The 27,210-nt window shown below is 41.0% G+C and overlaps 1 protein-coding gene across 1 annotated transcript in view; it reads right to left on the bottom strand.

Annotated features, from left to right (window-relative positions):
* Positions 1–253: 253 nt before the first annotated feature.
* Positions 254–27,210, bottom strand: part of LOC143290090 (extended synaptotagmin-2-like) — a 71,041-nt gene continuing 44,084 nt past the window's right edge. Inside the window, exons 15-23 of the mRNA XM_076599379.1 lie at positions 25,999–26,160; positions 23,172–23,321; positions 21,601–21,616; positions 19,916–19,972; positions 11,570–11,765; positions 9,414–9,512; positions 6,839–6,979; positions 3,631–3,789; positions 254–692 (exon numbers count right to left, since the gene is read on the bottom strand). Of these exons, the coding sequence (XP_076455494.1) occupies positions 635–692; positions 3,631–3,789; positions 6,839–6,979; positions 9,414–9,512; positions 11,570–11,765; positions 19,916–19,972; positions 21,601–21,616; positions 23,172–23,321; positions 25,999–26,160 (1,038 nt within the window). The 3' untranslated portion in view covers positions 254–634. The remainder of the gene's footprint in view (positions 693–3,630; positions 3,790–6,838; positions 6,980–9,413; positions 9,513–11,569; positions 11,766–19,915; positions 19,973–21,600; positions 21,617–23,171; positions 23,322–25,998; positions 26,161–27,210) is intronic.

Raw genomic sequence — 27,210 nt, 5'->3', positions numbered from 1 at the left:
CTTCCTCATCATATCCGTGCACCTGATTCTATTTCTGCTTTCCACTCATCACTAAAAACTCCGTATGCTCCATGGACTTGGAACCAACTGAGGCCTGCCAAAACAAAACAAAAAAAACCAAACACCCCCCCCCCCCCCCCCCCCCAACTAGGGGAGAATAAAGCCATTGGAATTCAACTGTTATGTAATGACAGAAAAAGAAAAAAAAAAAAGCGTTAACTTATTTGATATATTTGACTCTCTCTCTCTCTCTCTCTAATAAATATGAAAAAATCATCTTTAGTGTATGCTTGCAACTGTTGCAGGAACAGACTAGCAATGGAAAGTATGAAAATGGCAAGCGTTAGAACCTTTTACTGAAATCATAAAATAAAAACAAAATAAAATATAAACAAATCCATAGAAATCCAATTCAACTGAGGTACCAAACCCCATGATAATGGGGGGGAAAAAAGAAAAGAAATTTTATTTTTAAATCCATGGAAATGTTCAGCTGAGGTACAAAAAATCCTATGATAATGGAACAAACAAACAACAAAACAAGAGAAAAGAAATCCACGGAAACGTTCAGATGAGTAACAAATCATCCTGTGATGATGGTGTTTTTTCCCCCCCACAGCCACGGTGACTTAACTCACTCATCGTACTTCACTGCGGTGGCTCTCACTGCATCAGGGGGCGCCAGGTCCAGCCTTGGAACAACAGACACACAGCCATGATCAACAATCATACTTCACTGTCATGGCTCTCACTATGTCTGGGGGCGCCAGGTCCAGCCTTGGAACAGCAGACACACAGCCTTGATCAACAATCGTACTTCACTGCGGTGGCTCTCAATACGTCTGGGGGCGCCAGGTCCAGCCTTGGAACAACAGACACACAGCCTTGATCAACAATCGTACTTCACTGTCATGGCTCTCACTACGTCTGGGGGCGCCAGGTCCAGCCTTGGAACAACAGACACACAGCCTTGATCAACAATCGTACTTCACTGCAGTGGCTCTCACTGCATCAGGGGGCGCCAGGTCCAGCCTTGGAACAGCAGACACACAGCCTTGATCAACAATCATACTTCACTGCGGTGGCTCTCACTGCGTCTGGGGGCGCCAGGTCCAGCCTTGGAACAACAGACACACAGCCATGATCAACAATCATACTTCACTGTCATGGCTCTCACTATGTCTGGGGGCGCCAGGTCCAGCCTTGGAACAGCAGACACACAGCCTTGATCAACAATCATACTTCACTGCGGTGGCTCTCACTGCGTCTGGGGGCGCCAGGTCCAGCCTTGGAACAAGCCTTGATCAACAACTGTCATGTACTTCTCGCATACCTGTTTATATTTGTTGTTTATATTTGTATTTCTTTTTATCACAACATATTTCTCTGAGTGAAATTCAGGCTGCTCTCCCCAGGGAGAGCGCGTCGCTACACTACAGCACCACCCTTTTTTTTTTCTTTTTTTTTTCTGCGTGCAGTGTTTTTATTTGTCTTTCCTACCGAAGTGGATTTTTCTACAGAATTTTGCCAGGAACAACTCTTTTGTTGCCGTGCGTTCTTTTACGTGCGCTAAGTGCATGATGCACACAGGGCCTCGGTTTATCGTCTCATCCGAATGACTAGCGTCCACACCACCACTCAACGTCTAGTGGAGGGGGAGGGAAATATCAGCGTCTGAGCCGTGATTCAAACCAATGCGCTCTGATTCTCTCGCTCCCCAGGCAGACGCGTTACCTCTAGGCCATCACTCCACATGTTTAAAGAGAAAGCAAGCATTGTTTAAAAGATCAGTTTTATGCAAGACTGGTGTAGACCTGTAGACAACTATACTATGTATATCGATCAAAACCTAATTTGGGTCAAGATGCTTATATGACAGTGTTACCAAATAATCGTGGAATTAAATTGCAAAAGTTTTGAACAACTAATAATGCACTGCCTGTTGATAAACAGTGTTTTGACAATTTACCCAGAGATCAAAGAAGCTGTGAAAATTGTTCCACAAACAATATTGCTGATGAGTTTCACTTGACGTTTCTGTGCCTCTTTTTTGACATCAGACAAAAATGTTTGTCTGCATACTAGATAACCTCCCTAACTCCATAAAATTCGACAAACTGTTTGTCTGCATACTAGATAACCTCCCTAACTCCATAAAATTCGACAAACTGTTTGTCTGCATACTAGATAACCTCCCTAACTCCATGAAATTCGACAAACTGTTTGTCTGCATACTAGATAACCTCCCTAACTCCATGAAATTCTACAAAATGTTTGTCTGCATACTAGATAACCTCCCTAACTCCATAAAATTCGACAAACTGTTTTCTGAAAGAAAAAAAAAACAAACAAGAGTACTGTAATCCTTTGTCTCTTCAACACATATTTCTGTTCAATACAAATAGTCAATACTAAGGACAACTGGCATGCTCTAATGTTGAATTGTATATATTTTTTGGCGTTACGAGTCAGTTACTAAGGAACATTGACTTGTTGATTTGTATTTGTTTGTTTGCTAGAGTTAACTTTTTTGTTTGTTTTTGACATCACCTTTTTCTAATCTATGCATGTACTGCTTAACAAGCGAGAAATGAACTACGTGGGTGATGAACAAATATACTGACCACACTGATAAAGAATGAAAAGGGTGATGAACAAATATGGGTGATGAACAAAGGTGGGTGATGAACAAAGGTGGGTGATGAACAAAGCAGGCAATGAACAGGGTGATGAACACAGTGGGTTATGAACATAGTGAGCAATGAACACACCAAGCGATGAACACAGCGGGTGATGAACACAGTGGGCGAACAAAGTGACTGATTAACAAAGTTGCAGGACACAGTGATGAACAATTCAAGTGATGAACAAAGTGGGTGATGAACAAAGATATTGATCATAGCGATGAACAAAGTGGGTGATGAAAACAGTAATGAACAGAACGAGCACTGAACAGAGCAAGTGATGAACAATGTACGTGATGAACACAGTGTATGATGAACAAAGCAGGTGATGAACAAAGTGTATGATGAACAAAGCAGGTGATAAACAAAGTGGGTGATGACCAAAGTGAGTCATGAACAAATTGGGTGATGAACTAAGCGGGTAATAAACGGAATGAGTGATGAACAAAGCGAGTAATGAACAAAGAGGATAATGAACAAATAGTGATCAATAAAGTAAATGATGAACAAAGTGGGTAATGAACAGAATGAGCTATGAACAAACTCGGCGATGAACAAAGAAACTCACCAAAGTGACTAACAAATTGGGTGACGAACAAAGTGGGTGATGAATAAAGGGACTGATGAACAAATAGGGTGACAAACAAAGCGGGTTAATGAACAAAGCGGGTGACAAAACAAAGGCACTGACTACAGAGTGAGTGTTGAACAAAGCGGGTGATGACCAAAGGGGGTCATGAACAAAAAGAGCAGTGAACGAAGTGGGTGATGAACATCGTGGGCGATGAATAAAGGCACCGATGAACAAATAGGGTGATGAACAAAGGCACTGACCACAGAGTGAGTGATGAACAAAGCGGGTGATGACCAAAGTGAGTCGTGAACAAAATGAGTGATGAACAAAGTGGGCGACGAACAAAACGAGTGACAAAACAAAGGCACTGACCAGAGGGTGAGGGAGCGGGAGGTGTCCAAGGCGGCCAGGTCCAGCAGTGCCGAGCCCAGCAGTCTGTGCGTGGACGAGAACACGCCCCCTCCCTCCTGCTTCACCCTCACCTCCAGCCTCCGCTCCCTCACCTCTCCCACACCCACCGCATAGTCGAACCTGCACAGTGTCATCATCATCATCATCATCATCATCTTCATCTTGATCATCATCATCATCGTCATCATCATCGTCATCATCATCGTCATCGTCATCACAGCAATAACAACAGTCACCACATAGTCAAACCTGCACAGTGTCATCATTGTCATCATCATCATCTTCGTCTTGATCGTCATCATCATCATCGTCATCATCATCGTCATCGTCATCATTGTCGTCATCATCATCACAGCAGTAACAACAGTAACCACATATTCAAACCTGGACGGCGAGTCATTATCACCATCATCATTGTCATCATTTGTATTTGTATTTCTTTTTATCACAACAGATTTCTCTGTGTGAAATTCAGGCTGTTCTCCCCAGGGAGAGTGCATCGCTACACTACAACGCCACCCATTTTTTTGCATTTTTTCCTGCATGCAGTTTTATTTGTTTTTCCTATCGAAGTGGATTTTTCTACAGAATTTTGACAGGAACAACCCTTTTGTTGCCATGGGTTCTTTTACGTGCGCTAAGTGCATGCTGCACACGGGACCTCAATTTATCGTCTCATCTGAATGACTAGCGTCCAGACCACCACTCAAGGTCTAGTGGAGGGGGAGAAAATATTGGCGGATGAGCCATGATTCGAACCAGTGCGCTCTGATTCTCTCACTTCCTCGGCGGACGCATTACCTTGTCCAAATTCTCCTGATCAACTGTCTCTATATCTCAGTCTGGCTGATGCCGGAACATAGCGGGAGAGTACAGCCTTGTTAAGTAGTCCGTTTCCGTTTCAGTTTCAGTTTCAGTAGCTCAAGGAGGCATCACTGCATTCGGACAAATCCACATATGAGTGGAGTGATGGCCTAGAGGTAACGCGTCCGCCTAGGAAGCGAGAGAATCTGAGCGCGCTGGTTCGAATCACGGCTCAGCCGCCGATATTTTCTCCCCCTCCACAAGACCTTGAGTGGTGGTCTGGACGCTAGTCATTCGGATGAGACGATAAACCGAGGTCCCATATGCAGCATGCACTTAGCGCACGTAAAAGAACCCACAGCAACAAAAGGGTTGTTCCTGGCAAAATTCTGTAGAAAAATCCACTTTGATAGGAAAAACAAATAAAACTGCATGCAGGAAAAAATACAAAAAAAGGGTGGCGCTGTAGTGTAGCGACGCGCTCTCCCTGGGGAGAGCAGCCCGAATTTCACACAGAGAAATCTGCTGTGATAAAAAGAAATACAAATACAAATACAAACAAATACGCTACACCACATCTGCCAAGCAAGATGCCTGACCAGCAGCGTAACCCGACGCGCTAAGTCAGGCCCTGAGTCGTCCCACACCAGCAATACATAGACCCCTCACAGCAACATCGTCATCACCTCCTCCATCATCATTCATCGGCATCAAAATATAGGTGGGGAAAAAAAAAAAGGTTCTATGGGGAGACTGGGACCACACAGTCGAGTGTCATCCGCTTCAAGGATGCATCTTTGGGTGTGTTGCTCTAATTACCTGACCAACACTGCAAGTGTTTGTATCTCTCGGTTCTAGATATTGAAACCCGTAAACCCCAGCCCCCCCTTCCAAACAAAAAAAACAACACCAATAACAGAAACAACAACAACAAAAACCCACCAAGAACAGAAACAAAAAACAACAACAAAAAACCCCACCAAGAACAGAAGCAAAAAAACCACCAAGAACAGAAACAAACAAAAAACAAAAAACACCAAGAACAGAAACAACAACAACAAAAACCCACCAAGAACAGAAACAACAACAACAACAAAAACCCACCAAGAACAGAAACAACAACAACAACAAAAACCCACCAAGAACAGAAACAACAACAAAAACCCACCAAGAACAGAAACAACAACAACAACAAAAACCCACCAAGAACAGAAACAACAACAACAACAACAACAAAAACCCACCAAGAACAGAAACAACAACAACAACAACAAAAACCCACCAAGAACAGAAACAACAACAACAACAAAAACCCACCAAGAACAGAAACAACAACAACAAAAACCCACCAAGAACAGAAACAACAACAACAACAAAAACCCACCAAGAACAGAAACAACAAAAACCACCAAGAACAGAAACAACAACAACAACAAAAACCCACCAAGAACAGAAACAACAAAAAACACCAAGAACAGAAACAAAAAAAAAAAAAAAAAAAAACCCACCAAGAACAGAAGCAAAAACCACCAAGAACAGAAGCAAAAAAACCACCAAGAACAGAAACAAACAAAAAACAAAAAACACCAAGAACAGAAACAAAAAAAACCCACCAAGAACAGAAACAAAAAACCCACCAAGAACAGAAAAAAACACCAAGAACAGAAACAAAAAAACACCAAGAACAGAAACAAAAAAACACCAAGAACAGAAACAAAAAAACACCAAGAACAGAAACAAAAAACCCACCAAGAACAGAAACAAAAAAACACCAAGAACAGAAACAAAAAAACACCAAGAACAGAAACAAAAAAACACCAAGAACAGAAACAAAAAAAAAACCACCAAGAACAGAAAAGAAAAAACCCACCAAGAACAGAAAAGAAAAGAAAAAACCAAGAACAAACAAAAAACCCAAAAAAAACCACCAAAAACAGAACAAAAAAAACCCACCAAGAACAGAAACAAAAAAACCCACCAAGAACAGAAAAGAAAAAACCCAAGAACAGAAACAAAAAAAAAAACCACCAAGAACAGAAACCAAAAAACCCACCAAGAACAGAAACCAAAAAACCCACCAAGAACAGAAACAACAAAAAAACCCACCAAGAACAGAAACAACAAAAAAAAACACCAAGAACAGAAACCAAAAAAAAACCCCACCAAGAACAGTAACCAAAAAAACCCCACAAAGAACAGAAACACAAAAAAAACACCAAGAACAGAAACAAAACAAAAACAAAAAAAACCCACCGACCCACCAAGAACAGAAACAAAAAAAACCCACCAAGAACAGAAAAAAAAAAAAGAGAGAGAAGAGAAGAGAAGAGTAGCCCCCCTGCAGCCAGAAAGGCGTGGCACTGACTTGGCATCAAAGACCGGGTTCAGCTCCCTGCGGACCACGTGTGTCCGGCGTTTGTTGCGGGCGTCCCTGGCTGGCAGCAGGCACAGCGTGACGTAGGGGTCTGCCAGCCCCCCCCTGTCCCCCTCCGCTGGTTTCAGGTTGCTGCCTCACACACACACACACAGGTATGTACACATATACATGTGCACACACACACATGTACATACACAAGTTTCAAGTTTTAATTGTCCTTTCACTCCTAATGGAGTATGAAGGATTACTGCAAAAATAATCTTTTCATGTCCAGAACAAACATTTACAAATACACAACAATGTCACATAAAAGTTGAGAAAATACAAATGTCTTTTAACTCCAAAAGTGTAGCTAGGCAACATTTGCAAATCTAATCATCTTACTTACAGCTAAAATTACTTTTTTGCCTCCTTTGAGCATATTAAAAAAAATTAAAAACCGATTTTTTAGGAACATATATTTCGTAACTGATCATAATTGGGACATTCCATTATAAAATGAAACTCATCCCCAATAACAGACATGTTCAGAAACTTTCTGCAAAATGTACCAGTGTACGTACATGTCTTTATTGAGAGATTACCAAGTCATTCAAGAGAGTTGCATCTTTCTGATTGTGAGTTCAGAAAACTTTCTGCAAAATGTACCAGTGTATAACTTTCTACAAAATGTACCAGTGTACATACATGACTTTGGTGAGAGATTACCAAATCATTCAAGAGAGTTGCATCTTTTTGATTCTGAGTTCAGAAAACTTTCTGTAAAAAAAATCCCTACATGTGGAGTGATGGCCTAGAGGTAACGCGTTCGCCTAGGAAGCGAGAGAATCTGAGGCCATTGGTTCGAATTACGACTCGGCCGCCAATATTTTCTCCCCCTCCACCAGACCTTGAGTGGTGGTCTGGACTCTAGTCATTCGGATGAGACGATAGCATGCACTTAGCGCACGTTAAAGAACCCACAGCAACAAAAGGGTTGTTCCTGGCAAAATTCTGCATAAAAATCCACTCCGATAGGAAAAACAAATAAAACTGCACGCAGGAAAAAATACAAAAAAATGGGTGGCGCTGTAGTGTAGCGACACGCTCTCCCTGGGGAGAGCAGCCCGAATTTCACACAGAGAAATCTGTTGTGATCAAAATAGAAATACAAAACAATACATGACTTTGGTGAAAGAACACCGAAATCTTCCAGTGACGGCTATATCCAGAGTTCTTTCCCTCCACTCCTCTGTGTGACTGGTGCAATGAACGTCCACGCCCAGTTGTGGACACTACTCATTCCGTCTTGAGGGGAATAAATATGGATATTGCCCAAGTGAATTCCAACACTGATACTAGTTTAACTCTTTTAGTACCGCTCATTTTCCCCACAAATGGTCAGTCTGAGTGGTTTAGTAAATAAATCACCAAAAAACAAAAGTTACAAGATATGAACTGAAGTTTTCCAAACTGATCAGCAACAAAATGAGTAAGTTGGGGACACTATAAAAAAAACGTCTTCCCTTCCCGTGTTATCTTCCAGTGAGATGATGAAAGTAGCCAAAATTTTTGTTCGAAACTTGCACACACTGATAAGTTAAAAATGAACCTAGGGAAGCACAATGAGTTTCCAAACAATCTGAATTTAGAAAGTTGTAAAGCCCTGGAGCCAGTCGCATTGCTCGGACGGAAGAGCCTAGTATGGTCGTAACCCGCTACTAACTGTGTGTAGTATGGAACTGACCAATGGCGTAGTTCGGTCAACGTAGGCATTTATTTTGCATTTGTATTTTTATTTCTTTTTATCACAACAGATTTCTCTGTGTGAAATTCGGGCTGCTCTCCCCAGGGAGAGCACGTCGCCATACTACAGCGCCACCCTTTTTTTTTTTTTTCGTATTTTTTCCTGCGTGCAGTTTTATTTGTTTTTCCTATTGAAGTGGATTTTTCTACAGAATTTTGCCAGGAACAACCCTTTTGTTGCCGTGGGTTCTTTTACGTGCGCTAATTGCATGCTGCACACGGGACCTCAGTTTATCGTCTCATCCGAATGACTAGCGTCCAGACCACCACTCCAGGTCTAGTGGAGGGGGAGAAAATATTGGCGGCTGAGCCGTGATTCGAACCAGCGCGCTCAGATTCTCTCGCTTCCTAGGCGGACGCGTTACCTCTAGGCCATCACTCCACATGTAACTGTCAAAAAGTTAGAACCAAGCAATGCAACTGGCTTCTGGGCTCCTTTATCTGAAACCACTGTCTGCCTTGTGACAGGGAAGAAACTGGGTCAGACACCTTTGTTGACATGCACTGTTCACGGGAACAAGTCATCGCAAAAATTACTCTTCTGCTCACAAGCACAGCAACAAACTCAGCATCAATTCGTCACAGTGGAGAGAGGACAGTTCAGATATTTTTAGTTTATAACATCATTATGCAAAGTAGGTGCCACTCCAAAAATTCAAAACATTATAAAACCCCAATCGGGCTCCTTCATCTGAAACAGCTGTGAACAGTAGGAAGGGGGCCCGCTGTGAGGGGGTAAGTTAAGATAAGTTTCTGCAAAATGAACAAGTGTACGTACATGACTTTGTGGAGCACCACCACAAGTTGTTGTCTGGCAGCACTGTAGCGAAGTGTAAGCTGTACACATCCCAACCCAAACTCTCCACAGTCGTCCTTTCTGCAACAAACAGCATCAGGAAAAAAATGGTTGAAAAAAGTGGGTTCGTGGCATCATGAGCCTTTTACAGACATCAGAACAGTTTCCTGTTCAAGGAACTGTCAAAGCTTGCAGACCCATCCGTATACACTGCACCACTTCTGCTGTTGAAAAAATAATTTAAAAAAAAAATAAGGGGCCTGGCCTCCACAATAAACTCTACACACTGGTCAGGCGTTGAGACTCTACCCTAGATTTCTGCAAAATATTAAAACATAAAATGAAGTGAAATACTTAAATCAAAAGAATGAATAAGTAAACATATTAAAATATAACAAGTGAAAGATACAGATAAGGCAAAGAAATGAAACCAAAAAACCAACAAAAAGCTTACCCATTATATCTAGGGCTAATACAGAATAGTGATGGCCTTGTGGTAACACGTCCGCCTAGGAAGCGAGAAAATCTGAGCATGCTGGTTCAAATCATGGCTCAGCTGCCGATATTTCTCCCCCTCCACTAGACCTTGAGTGGTGGTCTGGGCGCTAGTCATTCAGATGAGACAATAAACCGAGGTCCCATGTGCAGCATAAAATAACCCACGGCAACAAAAGGGTTGTTCCTGGCAAAATTCTGTAGAAAAATCCACTTCGATAGGAAAAACAAATAAAACTGCACGCAGGAAAAAAATGCAAAAAAAATGGGTGGCGCTGTAGTGTAGCGACACGCTCTCCCTGGGGAGAGCAGCCCGAATTTCACACACAGAAATCTGTTGTGACAAAAAGAGAAATACAAATACAATACAAAAGGCATGGCCCACCACTTTAACCTGTTAGGTACCCATGTACACCTAGGTGGAATGAGGAAAACTGGAGCAAAGTGCTTTTCCCAAGGACGCAACACCATGCTGAAACAGGCCCTCAACGGGGCCTCAATAGGACCTCAACAGGGCCTCAAACTCTGATCACCAAGAAGAAGAAATGAACGAGAAGAACAAACTCTGATCACAAGTGAACACGCCTAACCAGATTCTGCGACGGCACCTCTGTCACACAGCATCACATGATAGAAGACGAGAAAGCAAGCTCTCAGAGAACACATGAACAACCTCCCGGTCATCAGCCGTCATCCTTCTCTGTGGACTGTGCCCCAGACATTCTCCCTGAGCCAGAAAGGTACACCCCTTCCCATTCTTTCAGATCCTGTGGAGGGAAGCTCCTTCACGTCCTCAAAGTCTCTTCAAAGACATCTGGCCGAACAGCCTCCCAGTATGAAGCACCTTCCATCTGGATTTCTCTCTGAGGATTTCCATCACTCACCAAGTCTGTACTCTTCTACATTTTAACTCACTCAGTACGGCCAGTCCTTAAAACTGGTCTGTTCAAAACATTGCCTAGGAATGTGGTGAAGCACAATCTTCTGATTGTCTCTTCTCCCCCTCCACCCCCCAACCACCACCATCTTTTCCCCTCCAGTGAAGTCTCCAGTCTGTGTGCTTGCCAGCAGGTGTTCATTCTGTGATCATGCATGCATGCGTAAGGCAATAATTTGAGCTTGTTTGGTGTAATACCTTATATTTGCAATCTTTTTTTTTCTACTCTCAGTGCAGTTGTTTTTCTTGTATGTCCTCATGAGCTGTTGCATGCAATCATGTACATCTGCACTGTTTCCTGACAGGCACTTTGAGCTCAATATGGGCAGACTTGTCCACGCTCTTTTTTCTTTTCCTTACAAGTTCTACATCAATATTAACCTTGCCAGTGTCAAGTTACAACTATTTGTCAAAGGGTTTTTGGTCATGCAGGGTTAAAAAAAAAAAATCTAGCATGCAAACTACTTAAAGAAAGTTTACATAACCTACATTTTTCCGAAAGGAATACCCTATACCTATCCAGTGATGACAGTCTGACATGAATTTTAATGATTTCGCAATGGAAAATTCCTACGATTCAGACAGAGACTGCTGGCCTGGGGGCACTTTCTTACACACTGAAAGGGGACAGAAGTTTCCATCCTGGGGCACTCAAGAGATTTAAAAAAGCAAAACCAAAAAAACCCCAACACCTCTGAAAGCTTACTTTGCCTCTGAAGAACTGCTCAAGATGGACTTCCTCAGCCGAACGTCACAGGAGACAGCCGGCTGAATCTCCTTTCCTCCAGCTAACATTTCTCTCGCATCGATCACCTCCCATGTCGATGTGGACGGTTCCAAACCAGCTGTTTCTGAGGCTGCCGCAGTCTCCTTGGCACTGGGAGCTGCACGTCTGCTGTGCTCTGAAAATGTTCCCCAGAAAACATTTGACCGACGGGGAGGAGTGAAAGATCTGTTGAAGGATACAAAAGGATGTGTGCCTGACTATGTGTTCTTTGGCAGCTGTGCATTGAAACAGCAACAAGTGTGGGGGTGATACAGATATAGGAGGGTGGGGGGTGGTGGTGTTAACTCTTTCTGCCCTGTATCAGAGCATTGCTCTGACGTCGAAATTAATCTCATTAAAACAGTGTTCATGTTCATACTTATCCATAATCTGTAAAGGGAGGGGAAATAACTTCTACAGTATTTCTGGACGTGTGTATTTCTAATTTGCATGGAAAAAAACGTATATTTTCTGCTTTTTTTTTTCATACCAATATGGCATGGAAGCCTGCCAAGGCTGTGAACTAGCAGGGATGAATGGGTTAATACTGATTTGTGTTCTCCACCACTATGTGAATGAGCAATACAAACTGACTTCAACGATGCAATGATCACATACATTTTTTTAATCAGATTTCATTTCTCACCTTCACTTTCATGTCATTCCTTCTCAGCACTGGCAAAGGTTTTGTTGGAATATGCCCTCTGTCACTTGATGTTATCAGATGTTTATTCTGACTCACCGTCATTTTTCTCCCTTGTTTGTTTATGATATATTGAGACATTCCCTTACTGCGCTGAAGGTGAAGGCCCAGCTCACTCACCTACATCAGAGAGGCATACACTTACTGTTTGGGCCAAAAGCAGAGTGAGGACTGTATGACCAATGGCTTGTCTACTGCAGTGGGGAAGTCACTGACAGCTTAGTCTTTTGCGAAGGATATGGCTCTCAAACTAGGAGGCAAGACTGAACTGGCTCTTAGTGCTACAGCCTTGGCCTTTGGGGACCATCCCTAATGCCGACTGTTCTAAAACAGAGGGGGTTGGGGGGGTTGGGGGGGGGGGGGATGTTCCTTGGACATGGCACTCTCCACTACACATCAAATTCAAGCCCAGACAGTCAGGACAGCAGATGCCTTCTCTGCTGTTTGGATGGCCACACAGTCAGACACGACTGACTATCGTACATTGTGGGTTACTCTTAATCCCTTTCATGTTGACTGAATCGATCGATTCCCCTCCTTACCAGTCTAGGGAATCGTCCCCCCTTTGCACTCAGGTTTTTTTTTTGGGGGGGGGTTTTGCATTCATTACCATGGTATTCTTTTTGTTCTTCTTCTTCCTTTTTTTTTTTCTTTTTCTTTTTTTTCAAATAGTAAGGCAGGAAGGGAGGAATGGGCAGTATTAACGATATAATTTGGCCGACATTGGTGACAAATGGCAAAACTGTGAGTAAATGTATGCAAACAAAAAAAAAACAAAAAAAATACGACTGAGAACAGAACCTCCATTTTACCTGAAAAAAAGAATGAGATAATTGGATACAATCACAGTCATTAAAAAGTGACCAACACAGACTACTCTTTTGATGTGGGCTTGTTGTGACCACATTTCAGGTGTATGAAAAAAAAACAAAAAAACCACAAACAACAAAAAAAACACACACCTGAAAAGAATGATGATAAACAGCACAACAAAATATACATATCAAAGATATACATACACATCTTAAAACAACAACAACAAACAATAGGCAATACATACTCCTTGGGCATGGGAAAAACTTTACCATAATAAACAAGAGAGGCAAGGCCTTCAAGACTCACTTGTGATACACTAAAAAATAAAAAATAAAAAATAAAATAAAAAAATACAAGCTTTTTATGTATTGAGTATAATTTCAAAATGCAATGTTTAAGATGCGATAGATCAGTTTAAAGCAAATTAAGTCCCCTAGAATTAATTACAGAGTAATTACAGAGTAATTTCCCTTCTTTACTATCTGCACCAAAACGTTTGCAAAATAAATAAAACTTCCATGTTTAGCAAAAGAAGTTCCTGTTTGAACAAAAAATGATAATAATGATTGCTCTTGTTGTTTGGTCAGAATATCAGATCAAAGTGCCAAGTTTAGAGAATACAAAAAATATAAATATAACAGTAAATACAGTTTGCATATAATTAGGCTTCATTCTTTATTTTTTTTGTGCCCATCCCAGAGATGCAATATTGTTTTAAACAAGATGACTGGAAAGAACTGAATTTTTTCTATTTTTATGCCTACTTTGGTGTCAACTGACAAAGTATTTGCAGAGAAAATGTCAATGTTAAAGTTTACCACGGACACACACACACACACACACAGACAACCGAACACCGGGTTAAAACATAGACTCACTTTGTTTACACAAGTGAGTCAAAAAATGACAAATCGTCAGTGAAGTCTACCAAGAAACTCATCCCACACCACTCCCCCAAAATGTAAATAATTCCAATTAAAATATTGGAAAAGAGCAAAGTCAGGCAGAAAGAAAAAAAAAAGAAAAGAAAAAAACAAAGAAGGCTGAAAACAAAGAGTGTGATAGAAAAGAGGAAATTTCCAGCTCTGAAACCAACTCACCTTTTCACTCCCTGGAATCCTAAAACTGAGCACAAGCCTGGAAATAACTGATGGATATGTCAGTTCTGATCAAAGCTGTCATCGTTTAAAGGCAGCAGTGTTTTGAAAAGAAGTGGCTTGCACAACTTCTAAAGAGTATATAACTACCTTCAAGTACTGAACTTGGCAAATTATTGGCATCTTTGTAGTAGTTCTTGTTGTTCGTACAAGATGAAAGCATGTATTTCCATAATGACAAGCATGTAGTGACGATGATCCTTTTTTTTTATGTAGGAATAAATCTAGAATTGCATTCTTTAACTCTCTCCATACGAACGGCGAAAGAGACGACATTAACAGCGTTTCACCCCAATTACCATCCTCAAAATATTGCAATCGGAAGGCTCTTATACTGAAGAGGTAAATGTTGACAAAGAAAACCACAATTCTGACGACGGAAGCTAAAGGCTGGGTCATTCAGACACCCACTGGACATCCGAGGGGTCTGTGTAGAGGAGAAGAGAGGACTGGCCGTACTGAGTGAGTTAAAACACAAAAATGCAGCCAATCTCAGAACTAAATCTAGCTGTCAATATTCTGCCAGTTGATGCCCAGCTGTGAGGTTGCTTTTGAACCAAGCATGGTAATAAACATTAAATCAAATCTGTTTCATTTGTTTTTTTCCTTCCGCTGACTTGTGATTTAAATTATTTTTTTCAGGTTCATCTCCCTCTCATATCACTTCCTCGGGGGAAAAAAAAAGAGTTTGTATGTTCCAGTCATCATGATTTCCTTAATCACCAGGGCAACCTTTTATTTAGTTGTTTTGTTTTTGCTTTTTTTATTTACAGAATTAATTTGAATTTATAGATAACCAGAAAAAAGAACTTGTGAAGACAATTGGGACGTCAGATTTCTTTTATTTCCCATGTGGCATTTGATAAACACATACGCTGTCGGTGAACAAAAAAGAAAAAAAACAAAAAACCAGCAAGTTATCGCAGTACAGTCAGCCAGTTTATGTGCATTCACACACACACACACACCTATACACAGTCATGAGCCTGTACAGGCACACACACACACACACACACACACATGCTGCATGCACATGCACATAAAATGCCATGCGCATGACAAGTCATACAAAAGAAATTAACACACTAGCACTTTCAGCGGGTAAAATTATTGACACAACAAACGAACACTATCAGCTGGCAAACTTAATGACAAAATGCACCAACACTTCCAGTTGGTAAACTTACTGACAAAACATACAAACACTTTCAATGGGCAAACACACTTATCTACAGCTGACAAATTACCACTTTGGGAGAAAACTCAAAAGCTAGGTTTCAGATTTGAATGGAAAAACGAGCACCTGAATACACTGATATGCTTGTCCTCATTTCTCTTCCCCTTTCTTTCATTTTTTTATCAGAAAAATAAATAAATCCTGAATTTATATGTTTGAGTATGAACAGAAATATACCGAGAAGGAAAAGTACACATTGCACACACACACACACACACACACACACACACACACACACACAGAGTTGTGTCATAATCACTTTTTCTCCCCCTTGACTTGACAACAAGTGGTGGTCTGGAAGCTAGTCATTCAGATGAGATGATAAACCTCGGTCCCGTGTGTAGCATGCACCCAGTGCAAAAAAACAACACAAAACCCACAGGAAAAAAAAAGGGTTGTCCCTGGCAAAATTCTGAAAAGAAAAAATCCCCTTTGATAAGAAAACAAATACATTTGCAGGCAGAAAAGATTTTTTATACCTGTTCTTTTTTTCCCCCCCTTCTTCTTCTGTTTTTATGTTGTTGGGTTTTTTTGTTGTTTTTTGCCTTGTAACAACACAATTGCTGTTGTGCTCTTCTAACCATTCACTTATCAATGAATCCATAACCATGTGAAGGCAATACTGCTGCTGACAAACACAACACTGCAACCACACCGTCATATAACATGTGAAATAAAACAGCACGAAATATGATACTTCAAACACCCAACAATACAATTCAACTATTGACGACTGTATCTGCCTAAAAGCCTTTCTCTCTCTATGTCTCACTCTCTCTGCCACTCACACACACACACACACACACACACACACAATCAAATATCACATATGAGAGAGGACATTAAGTGTAAGTAGTAGTTTTACAACCACAGAGAAATGTGGATGAGACGATAAACCGAGGTCCCGTGTGCAGCATGCATTTAGCGCACGTAAATGAACCCACAGCAACAAAAGGTTTGTTCCTGGCAATATTCTGTAGAAAAATCCACTTCGACAGGAAAAACAAATAAAACTACACGCAGGAAAAAAAATACCAAAAAAATGGGTGGCGCTGTAGTGTAGCGACGCGCTCTCCCTGGGGAGAGCAGCCCGAATTTCACACAGAGAAATCTGATGTGATAAAAAGAAATACAAATACAAATAACTCTGTTCTCCAGAACATTAAAGTGCTTCTTTCTGAAAGACCTGAACAATGTAGAGAGCTATCCAGTCCAAAACACAGCAGCCACTGATTCCAGTAAAATGTATCTTCTTTTGAAGAAAAAAAAACACCCAACAACTCATGTACTGATTAGTCACAGAAAAATGCCATTTTAAAGCATTTGTTAGTCACGAGAAGAATGCGGTTGGCAGAAACATGTATAAACACGCAACGGGGAAAAAGCAAACACAATATCGGAGATCTAAACAACAGCAATGAGACTAAATGTGCTCATCTCAGGAAGTCGATGTTACAACGCTTCAGCATTCTGACTCACTTACCTCCCTTATTTGTAGTGCAATAGACAACAGTTGTTTTTTGTTGTTGTTTTTTCTGTTTTCGTTTCTTTTTATTTTGAGTGTGGAGGAATCTTTTTTCCATTCATACAAAGCATACTGCAAATCAGTTTTTCATATCATTCTGAACACAAACGTTCTGTCCTTTTCTTTTGCAACAGGAATTCGTGTCATGCTTTTTGGAACTCTTCCAACGGGGGAAAATAGTGAACCCGAAACACAAAACTCAACAGGAACGGAAACAGAGAAGCCGGCAGGACAACAATAATTCTAACGCAGGAGAGTTCACAACAGATTTGCTCAGTCGGTATCTGTCTGGTCAGATCTCAGCTTGGGCAACAGACTTGTCGTCCCTGAACGGTTGTCTACGTCTGCATCCTCCTGAGGGTTTACGTCAGTGGGCGCGCTTTTCTCCTCCACTACAGAACAATGAATCAATCAATCAACTTGATTTGTGTGGGCACTCAAAAATTTCCACTAATAGCTTGTCACAGACTTGGACACAGACTTCTTCTTCTTCTGCGTTCACTCGTATGCACACGAGTGGGCTTTTACGTGTATGACCGTTTTTACCCCGCCATCTACGCAGCCATACTCCGTTTTCCACAGGTGTGCATGCTGGGTATGTTCTTGTTTCCATAACCCACCGAACACCGACACGGATTACAGGATCTTTAACGTGCGTATTTGATCTTCTGCTTGCATATACACACGAAGGGGGTTCAGGCACTAGCAGGTCTGCACATATGTTGACCTGGGAGATCGTAAAAAATCTCCACCCTTTACCCACCAGGCGCCGTCACCGTGATTCGAACCCGGGACCCTCAGATTGACAGTCCAACGCTTTAACCACTCGGCTATTGCACCTGTCTGGACACAGACATTTGTCCAAGAACTGATGCCACACACGTCTGATGCCAAGCTGCACCGCGTGTCGTGCTGGTTAGTGTGTTTGTTCCTAACACTCATGCGGCAACAGGCAAGTAATGATCACTGAGCCGATGACCAACAGCACACAAAGCTCACATGGAAGTCTACTGACCTCATTTCCCCATCAAGTAAAGGCTGAAACCTTGCTAACGTCCATATTCTGAATATATTTCTGTTAATAATTAATCTACTGACCTCATTTCCCCATCAAGTAAAGGCTGAAACCTTGCTAACGTCCATATTCTGAATATATTTCTGTTAATAATTAATCTACTGACCTCATTTCCCCATCAAGTAACGGCTGAAACCTTGCTAACAACCATATTCTAAATATATTTCTGTTAATAATTAATCTACTGACCTCATTTCCCCATCAAGTAACGGCTGAAACCTTGCTAACAACCATATTCTAAATATATTTCTGTTAATAATTAATCTACTGACCTCATTTCCCCATCAAGTAATGGCTGAAACCTTGCTAACGTCCATATTCTAAATATATTTCTGTTAATAATTACAATGTATTAATTAATTGCAATGTTTTAAAAGCGAATATGTGAAATGCTTTTATTTGAGAACATATGTTATTACTCTTGTTTAATCAAGTAATCTGTGTGTGAGGGGTGGGTGGTGGGTGGGTGGGTGCGGTTGTGTGCTAATTATCTGGTTGTGGTTTTCCGTAATTTATCTTTATTCTTATATTATCTATTATAATCAATGTGCAATATAGTAGGCTATGCTTATAATTATATTCAAAATAATATTTCTTAATTCTTTCTGTTTTTACATTAAGAATACTAGTTATTACCTGCAGTGTGTGGATGTATGTATGAAACGGTGTATGTGATATTTTTTTACATTTGTGTCTTCGTAATATTCGTAAAAGCTGTTGTTGACTTTTACAGTTATGGTCCCCATGTTGTTTACTTGTCTATGTTGTGATAATGCACCTGACCAAATTTCTCCAGTTGGAGATAATAAATTTATTTTTATCTTATCTTAACTCACTGGAAGAGTGTGCTATTGATAAATGTTCGCGTTTTTCCCTCCAAATTTACAATATGGCCTTTATGCACACAGGACATTCTGCTGATCACTGAATTTGGCTTTGCGCGCATCAGACACGATTCTGTGTCGTGCGAGTTTCTCACTGTCTGTGGTTATTTTTGGAGACATTTTGCACTTGGTGTGTGTGTGTGTGTGTGTGTATGTGTGTGTGTGTGTGTGTGTGAATGTGTTTGTGTGTGTGTGTGTGTGTGTGTGTGTGTGTGTGTGTGTATAATATCTGCAGCAAGTGCCACTTTTTTTTATATAAATTAGGGGATGCGGCCTATATAACGATGCGCTATATAGGAAATTTTCTTCCTAAAATTACGTTTATGTAACATACTTACCGTGACCCACAAGGAGTCCGATTCCTGTCCTGTGCAAACTACTACCTGCCCATGCGGAGAAAACTAAAGCAGCTACGGCCGATAACCTCCCTAAGTAGGTTACCTCCCCTTTGCATCCCTGACTAGCGCCCTCTTTTTCCGGCAGCCATCTTGACTCCTGCTCTTTTTATGGCGAATCAGCAACCACGTATTGCCTCAGTGCGCTGAGTTTATGAAAACACAGAGATCAGTGCTCAGCACCAGTTTTGTTCTTTTCTCTCACACAGGAGATTATGTGATCAAAACGAAGAGAAACAATAACGGACACAAGATACAGAACTTAAAAAAGAAACGAGGCGAAAAAGAAAGAGGAAAAAATACATCTCACTAATATATTCAATAAAACACAACACAATCACTTCACCCAACAAGTCTCTTGTGCCGAAATGAAAGCTTCTTAAAACAATACTTCTGCATACATTTTTTTGGTGTTCTTTTCGGTTTTCCAAGAGAAAATATCAAATAAAAATTTAAAAGACGCACCCCTCGGGGGGAAAAAAAAAAAGTCTCACCTCTATCTACTGTGGTGCCCAAGAACCGGTGGTCTAGTGGGGCGCTGGGTGTCAGATCTGTTTTTGACAGAAAGGTGAATCATCAGCTTTTGTTGCCGTCCTTATTATCATCATCAATTATCACCATTAAAATCACCATCATCATCACCGTCAACGTTGTTACCTGCACCATCATCGTCACCATCATCATCATCGTCATCAGAAAAATCATTATCGTCACCAATAATCATCGTAACTGCCATCATCATCATTACTGCCACCATCACCATCATCACTACCACAATCATCATCATCACCACCACCATCATCATGATCATCATCACCACCACCATCATCATCATCACCACCACTATCATCATCATACCACCATCGTCATCATTATCACCACCATCGTCATCATTACCACCACCATCGTCATCATCACCACCATTATCATCACCACCACCACTACCATCATCATCACCAACATCATCATCACTGCCATCATCATCGATACTATCACTATCATCATCATCATCACTGTTACCACCACCACCATCATCGTCACTGCCGTCATCATTGATACTATCACTATCATCATCACCATTGTTATCACCACCGCCATCATCATCATCACCACCATCATCATCACTACCTCCACTACCATCATCATCACCACCTGATATCATCATCACTGCCATCATCATCGATACTATCACTGTCATCATCATCATCAATGTTACCATCGCCAACATCATTATCACTGTCATCATCATCATCAAAGTTACCATCACCAACATCATTGTCACTGCCATCATCATTGATACTATCACTGTCATCATCATCATCACTGTTACCATCACCAACATCATTGTCACTGCCATCATCATTGATACTATCACTATCATCATCATCATCACTGTTACCACCACCACCATCATCATCACTGCCATCATCATTGATACTATCACTATCATCATCATCATCATCACTGTTACCACCACCACCATCATCATCACTGCCATCATCATCGATACTATCACTATCATCATCATCATCACTGTTACCACCACCACCACCATCATCACTGCCATCATCATCGATACTATCACTATCATCATCACCATTGTTATCACCACCACCACGATCGTCACCAGGGAAATCTGTTGTGACAAAGAGTAACAATACGATATGATACCATAAGATACCATAAGATACCATACCATACAATACAATACGATACAATATGATATGATACGATACGATATAATACAGTACACTACATTACGATACAATACAATACAAAATACACTACAACACAATACACTACACTACACTACACTACCATCAGATGTGAAACAGAAGTATCAGTTTCACTTTCAAGGAGGCGTGGAAGTGTGCAGACTGATCCAAATACACTACATCTGCCTTAAAAAATTCAAGATTAATCTTTTCAGGAATATTCAAGGACAGTTTGGGTGGTTTTTTTTCCAGAACCGTTTGTGGGACAAACTAACGGATATGATCAAGATTTAATACAGAAATAATAACGAGTTTACTTAAACAGCGCTAATTCACTTAAATTATTCTCTTAGCACTTTAAAATACAATAAATCCAGTATATATATTTTTTTTTTTTTTTTTTTTTTTTTTTTTTATACATTACAATGTTTCATTATCCATCAAACCATGCAAGTCCAACTAACTGAGAATCATTACAAACTGGGGCAAGGCACAGTACCAAAAGCACACACGGTGCAAACTACGATAAACATACAAACTATATTCACATATTGACACATACAAACATACATGCATGCACACACACACACACGACAAGTAACCAAAGGCAGTTTTTGAAAAGATGAGTCTTGAGTTTGGTTTTGAAACTGGGAAAGGACGAATACTTCTCTGGACGAATAGTTCTCTCCCTTGCCTCCCCCCCCCCCCTCCCCCCCCAGACGACCCATTTGTTACGGTTAGGAAAAAAATTCACAAAAAATACAAAACACAAAGTAACTCAATGAAACTCACTGTACTTGACCCACTGACCCCTCTCCTCACGTCGTGTGAATGCCCACCCCCCTCCCTATTCATTGCTCTCAGAAGCTGAATCACTATCAGTACCTACTTGCTGGTAGCTTACTTCACTCCAGATACTTTACTCAATGTATTCATCATCCTCGTCGATGTCAAGACCTTCAGTGTAAAGCATTTCAATCACTTCAGCAGTGGTAAAAGCCGCTGTCGTGATCTAGTTTGCTCCAAAAATTTCCACTTCTATCGTCTGTAAACGCCATTTTCGATACATATGCAGATTAGCTTGTCGTGTGGGGTCCTCAACTCGCTGGCTCGCTGTGGAGTGTGTTGTTAAGGAATCTCATGAAGAAACTTTCCATTCGACCCTTGACACGTTCGCAATGCCCGGTGTAGCTGTGATTTGTTATGCTACCCCATGAGGAAAACGTGGACAAAATTTTAACTGTCGAAACCACTATCGTGTTCCATCATCCAGAACGCTACCTTACGTCAGGAATGCTGTAGCGTTCCATCGTCCAAAGTGAGTTAACACCCAGTAACACCTCACAAAGAAGACTGATAAGAAAGGTGGTAGAATGTTTAAGATTCCGACGGGCGCAATAGCCAAGTGGTTAAAGCGTTGGACTGTCAATCTGAGGGTCCCGGGTTCGAATCACAGTGACAGCGCCTGATGGGTAAAGGGTGGAGATTTTTACGATCTCCCAGGTCAACGTATGTGCAGACCTGCTAGTGCCTGAACCCCCTTCGTGTGTATATACAAGCAGAAGATCAAATACGCACGTTAAAGATCCTGTAATTCATGTCAGCGTTCGGTGGGTTATGGAAACAAGAACATACCCAGCATGCACACCCCCGAAAACGGAGTATGGCTGCCTACATGGCGGGGTAAAAACGGTCATACACGTAAAAGCCCACTCGTGTGCATACGAGTGAACGCAGAAGAAGAAGAAGAAGAGGTTAAGATTCCTATCTGCCAACACAGCGTCCGTGAAAGTCTGGGTTTGAATTCCCGATATCGCCCTTTCTCCAAAGTTTGACTGGAAAATCAAACTGACCAACTAGTCATTCAGATGAGACGATAAACCAAATATACACAAATATTCATGCATGCACTCAAGTCCTGACTAACATACTGAGTTACGCTGCTGTGAGATGACTACCTCACAGATGTGATGTAGCGTATATGGATTTGTCTGAACGCCGTGACGCCTTCTGAGGAGGAAGAGAAGAGCCCCACCCTCAAGATGAGCGTCATGAAGACAGCACAGCCAGTCTCGCTGGACTTGAGGTGGAACTTGCGATCGATCATCATTTCCCTCGTCATCATCAGAGTCCTCAGAAGGATCCGCGTGCCTCCCAGGTCCATCTTCGTCTTGCTGTCACGGACCTGGACATGCCACACCGTTGTCAACACACGCTACTAGCTCATCACAAAGATTCATCACTGTCATACCATGCTTTCATTTTCCCCAAAGTTCATTATAATTCCCAGGTTTCATTTTCTACCACAGTTCATCACAATAATTCCCAACTTTCATTCTCTCCACAGCTCATGACAAAAATCCACCACTGTAATTCCCAGCTTTCATTTTCCCCACAGGTCATGACAAAAATCCACCACTGTAATTCCAAGCTTTCATTTTCCCCACAATTCATGACAAAAATCCATCACAGTAATTCAAAGCTTTCATTCTCCCCACAAATCATGACAAAAATCCATCAATGCAATTCCCAGCTTTCATTTTCCCCACAGTTCATGACAAAAATCCATCACTGTAATTCCCAGCTTTCATCCTCCCCACACTGTTCATGATGGAAATTCCCAGCTTTCACTGCCCCCACAATATATCACAGTAATTTCCAGTTTTCATTTCCCCACAAGTTCATCATGATTACCACGCAGAGGACACACCCTCCTCCGCTGATACAGGCTGTCATTTTCATGCTTCCGAAATCAGTTAACAGTTCAGTTTGGAATGCCAACTGTACCAAACAAGAATAAACCAGATTAGAATAATGTGTTGGTACGAGAACACTGGTACCAGGTCCACAGGAAGTAACCATGGTACGAGTTAACTCATACACAGATAAGAAATGTCACAGCTCAGAATCACAAAGATTGTAACTTGCTAGGGAGAGGAATGTTGAAGAAACTGTCCAGGTGAAGACCAGAAGGCCCGGCCTCAACCATGATACTGGCCTGGAAATCCCTCCACCTTCTGACCGTTCGTCACAACACCACTTTCAGGTGTTTGTAGCCAGTGACATCGATGAAGCTGAGAGTTCACTTCACTCACAGCCTGACCGACCTAAAACTTTCCTGTGCTGAGGAAGATGGTGCAACACCATCAAAATATACACATAAATCAACTCATTCTACCCCACAGTGACATGCCTGCCACAATGCCCCGGGACCAGCACTACCTGAGACCACTACAGTACAAAACAAGAGAGGCAAGGCCTTCAAGACTCACTTGTGATAAATTAAGTCCCCTAGCATTAATTACAGATTAAGTTCCCTTTTTTACGGTCTGCACCAAAACGTTTGCAAAATAAATTTAAAAAATTCCATGCTTAGCAAAAGAAGTTCCTGTTTGAACAAAAAATGATAATGACTCCTCTTGTTGTTGTGTCAGAATAAGAGGTCAAAGTGCCAAGTTAAGAGAATACAAAAAATATAAATATAACAGTAAATGCAGTTTGCATATAATTAGGCTTCTTTTTTTATTTTTTTGTGCCCATCCCAGAGGTGCAATATTGTTTTAAACAAGATGACTGGAAAGAACTGAATTTTTCCTACTTTTATGCCAAATTTGGTGTCAACTGACAAAGTATTTGCAGAGAAAATGTCAGTGTTAAAGTTTACCACGGACACACAGACACACGGACACACACACACACACACACACACAGACAACCGAACACCGGGTTAAAACATAGACTCACTTTGTTTACACAAGTGAGTCAATAAAAACAGAGTGCCAGTGGTTCACTAAAACAGTGAAAATCGACGGAGAATCGTTGATTTATAAGTCAAACAAAACTTCATTTTCATGCTTCCAAAATCAGTTAACAGTTCAGTTTAAAATGCCAGCTGTACCAAACAAGAACAAACCAGATTAGAATAATGTGCTGGTACGAGAACACTGGTACCAGGTCCACAGGAAGTAACCATGATACGAGTTAACTCACACCTGGAGTAGAATAAAGTATAATCTTTGTGATTCTGAGTTGTGAATTTGTGACAAGAAGAAAGGCAACAGAATGGTTAAGATGCTGGACTGCCAATACAGAGTCCATGAGAGTCAGGGTTCGAATCCTGCTCTCGCTCTTTCTCTTCAGTTTGACTGCAAAATCAAACTAAGTGTCTAGTCATGTCTTGTTTAATCAAGTAATCCGTGTGTGTGGGGTGGGTGGGGGATGGGTGGGTGCGGGTGTGTGCTGATTATCTGGTTGTGGTTTTCCGCAATTTATCTTTATTCTTATCTTATCTGTCTGTTATAATCAATGTGCAGTATAGTAGGCTATGTTTATAATTATATTCAAATAATGTTTCTTAATTCTTTCTGTTTTTACATTAAGAATACTAGTTATTACCTGCAGTGTGTGGATGTATGTATGAAACGGTGTATGTGATATTTTTTACATTTGTATCTTCGTAATATTCGTAAAAGCTGTTGCTGACTTTTACAGTTATGGTCCCCATGTTGTTTAATTGTCTATAATGTGATAATGCACCTGACCAAATTTCTCCAGTTGGAGATAATAAAGTTATTCTTATCTTATCATTCAGATCAGATGATAAGCTGAGGTCCCGTGTGCAGCATACAATAGGCATGCTGAAAAAAAAACCTTCATGGCAATAAGCGTGTTGTCCTCTGGCAAAATTCTGTAGCAGAAATCCGCTCTGATACACACATTCTTATTCAAGCACTCAAGGCCTGACAAAGCGTGCTGGGTTATGCAGCTGGTCAGACATCTGTGGTGTAGCGTACATGGATTTGCCTCAACGCAGTGACGCCTCCTTGAGAAACTGAAACTGACATTTTCTGTTCCACACCCACCTCGATGTCCAGAGCCTGGTGATTGGGGTTGGCCACGAAGAAGCGGAAGTTCTCGTCCCACTTGGGCTCGGTGGTGGCCGCGCGGATGCCGCTCTCCTGTGTGCTGTGACCCACCGTCAGCAGAGCGAAGGGAGACGGCTCCTGCAGCGACTTCTGCCCGCGCTGCCACAGGGTATATAACGTGTGAAACCCACAAGCATCTTTTTTCCCCTGACATGTTTAGCATTTGTACGAGACATTACAACAGGAATTTATACAAGACTTTCATGTCATATCCAAAAGCATTGTTTTCCACCAAGGTATGCAACGTGTGAAACCCAAAACCTTCATTTTTCCCCTCACATATTTTCTCATTTGTTTCTGACATTATGACAAGAGTTGATGCAAGACTTTCATGTCACTTCCAAAGGCACTGTTTTCCATCAGGGCATGCAATGCCTGAATCCCAAAAGCATCATTTTCCCTCGCAAGTTTTTGCATTTGTGCATGACATTATAACAGGAGTTAATACAAGACCTTCATGTCGTATCCAAGGGCATTGTTTTCCATCACATATTTAGCATGTACATTACAACAGGACTTGTATAACACAAGGCTTGTGTGTCCTGTCCAATCCGCTGTATCTGTATTGCGATATCTTCAAATCAAATACTGTTTAAACCAATGGAAGATTGGTGGCAAGCAAATCAAGCATCTGATTGGGAAAAAAAAAAAGTATCTGATTGATATTGAACATGGAATTAAAAAAAAAAATTCTTAAAGTGATACAAATTCTTTTAAAGAAATTAAAAGAAAAGAAAGAAAAAGAGACCGGGTTGTAGTTTCTATAAACCTGCCAAACACGCTGATCTGGAAAAAACAGCTTCATGCTGCTGTGTGCTAGAGGCAATGGCAACATCTTTACCTTGCCTCTCTTGTTACTTATTTGTTTGTTTTCTTTATCCATTTGATTTCATACTATGTTAATGTTTTACACAAATCTAAGATAGGCTTTATAGGCCTAACAAGCACATTGGGTTTATGCTAAAGTCAGACATCTGCTATAAAAAAAAATTATAACAATTTTTTTTCTTAGTTATATATGGTTTAGCATATATGAATGCTTTACACTTTACACTTTGACAACTCCTTGAAACTGAAACTGAAACTCTTGTCATGACATTTCTGTGTTCCCATAAACATCAAACTGTGGCTCAGAGTGGCTGAATGACT

The sequence above is a fragment of the Babylonia areolata genome, chromosome 15 (genome assembly GCF_041734735.1).
Source record: "Babylonia areolata isolate BAREFJ2019XMU chromosome 15, ASM4173473v1, whole genome shotgun sequence".
Classification (NCBI taxonomy): Eukaryota; Metazoa; Mollusca; class Gastropoda; order Neogastropoda; family Buccinidae; genus Babylonia; species Babylonia areolata.
This window is presented reverse-complemented; position numbering and strand designations above follow the sequence as displayed.